We start from the raw sequence: 404 nt of genomic DNA, 5'->3' as shown, positions 1-404 counted from the left end.
GCAGGCTAGAAATTTGGCGAACAGCCATCAAAATACTGGGCCCGAATCGCGGTAGTCGTGAACGAGCGACCATTCGAGTCGAGCAAAATTTCGTGACGTGTAGAATGACCGGATCGCCGCAGTCGAAACCTAACGAATCGAAATTATTTAGTTCCAAACTTGCCTTCCACTTGTGGATGACGAAAAAGAAATGTCAACACAAAGCAAAAGAATCAAAACGAAATTACATTTATCTGTGATGCGTTATATTTAAAGAAAACTTTACTAAAAAATTATATTTGCATCAATAAGGATGGATCCCGTAGTATTTTTTTATTTAACTTCTTCGGAGTCAGAAGATGAAAGCAACTGCGCAGCCGCAAGGAGACAGATGCGTGAAAGAAGCAATCCTATGGCTTTGTCGG

The 404-nt window shown here is 40.8% G+C and overlaps 1 protein-coding gene across 1 annotated transcript; it reads left to right on the top strand.

Moving 5' to 3' along the window:
• Positions 1-404, top strand: LOC118752080 (the record flags this gene model as incomplete). Its single annotated transcript, XM_036486931.1, is given in 1 exon segment — positions 1-404. A coding segment is annotated over 1 exon segment (112 nt), but the record flags the coding sequence as incomplete, so codon positions are not given.

Source organism: Rhagoletis pomonella, unplaced genomic scaffold (genome assembly GCF_013731165.1).
Source record: "Rhagoletis pomonella isolate Grant_MI unplaced genomic scaffold, Rhpom_1.0 Rhpom_scaffold_01223, whole genome shotgun sequence".
Lineage (NCBI taxonomy): Eukaryota > Metazoa > Arthropoda > Insecta > Diptera > Tephritidae > Rhagoletis > Rhagoletis pomonella.
The sequence above is the reverse complement of the archived record's forward strand: the minus strand, read 5'-3'. Positions and strand labels throughout refer to the sequence as shown.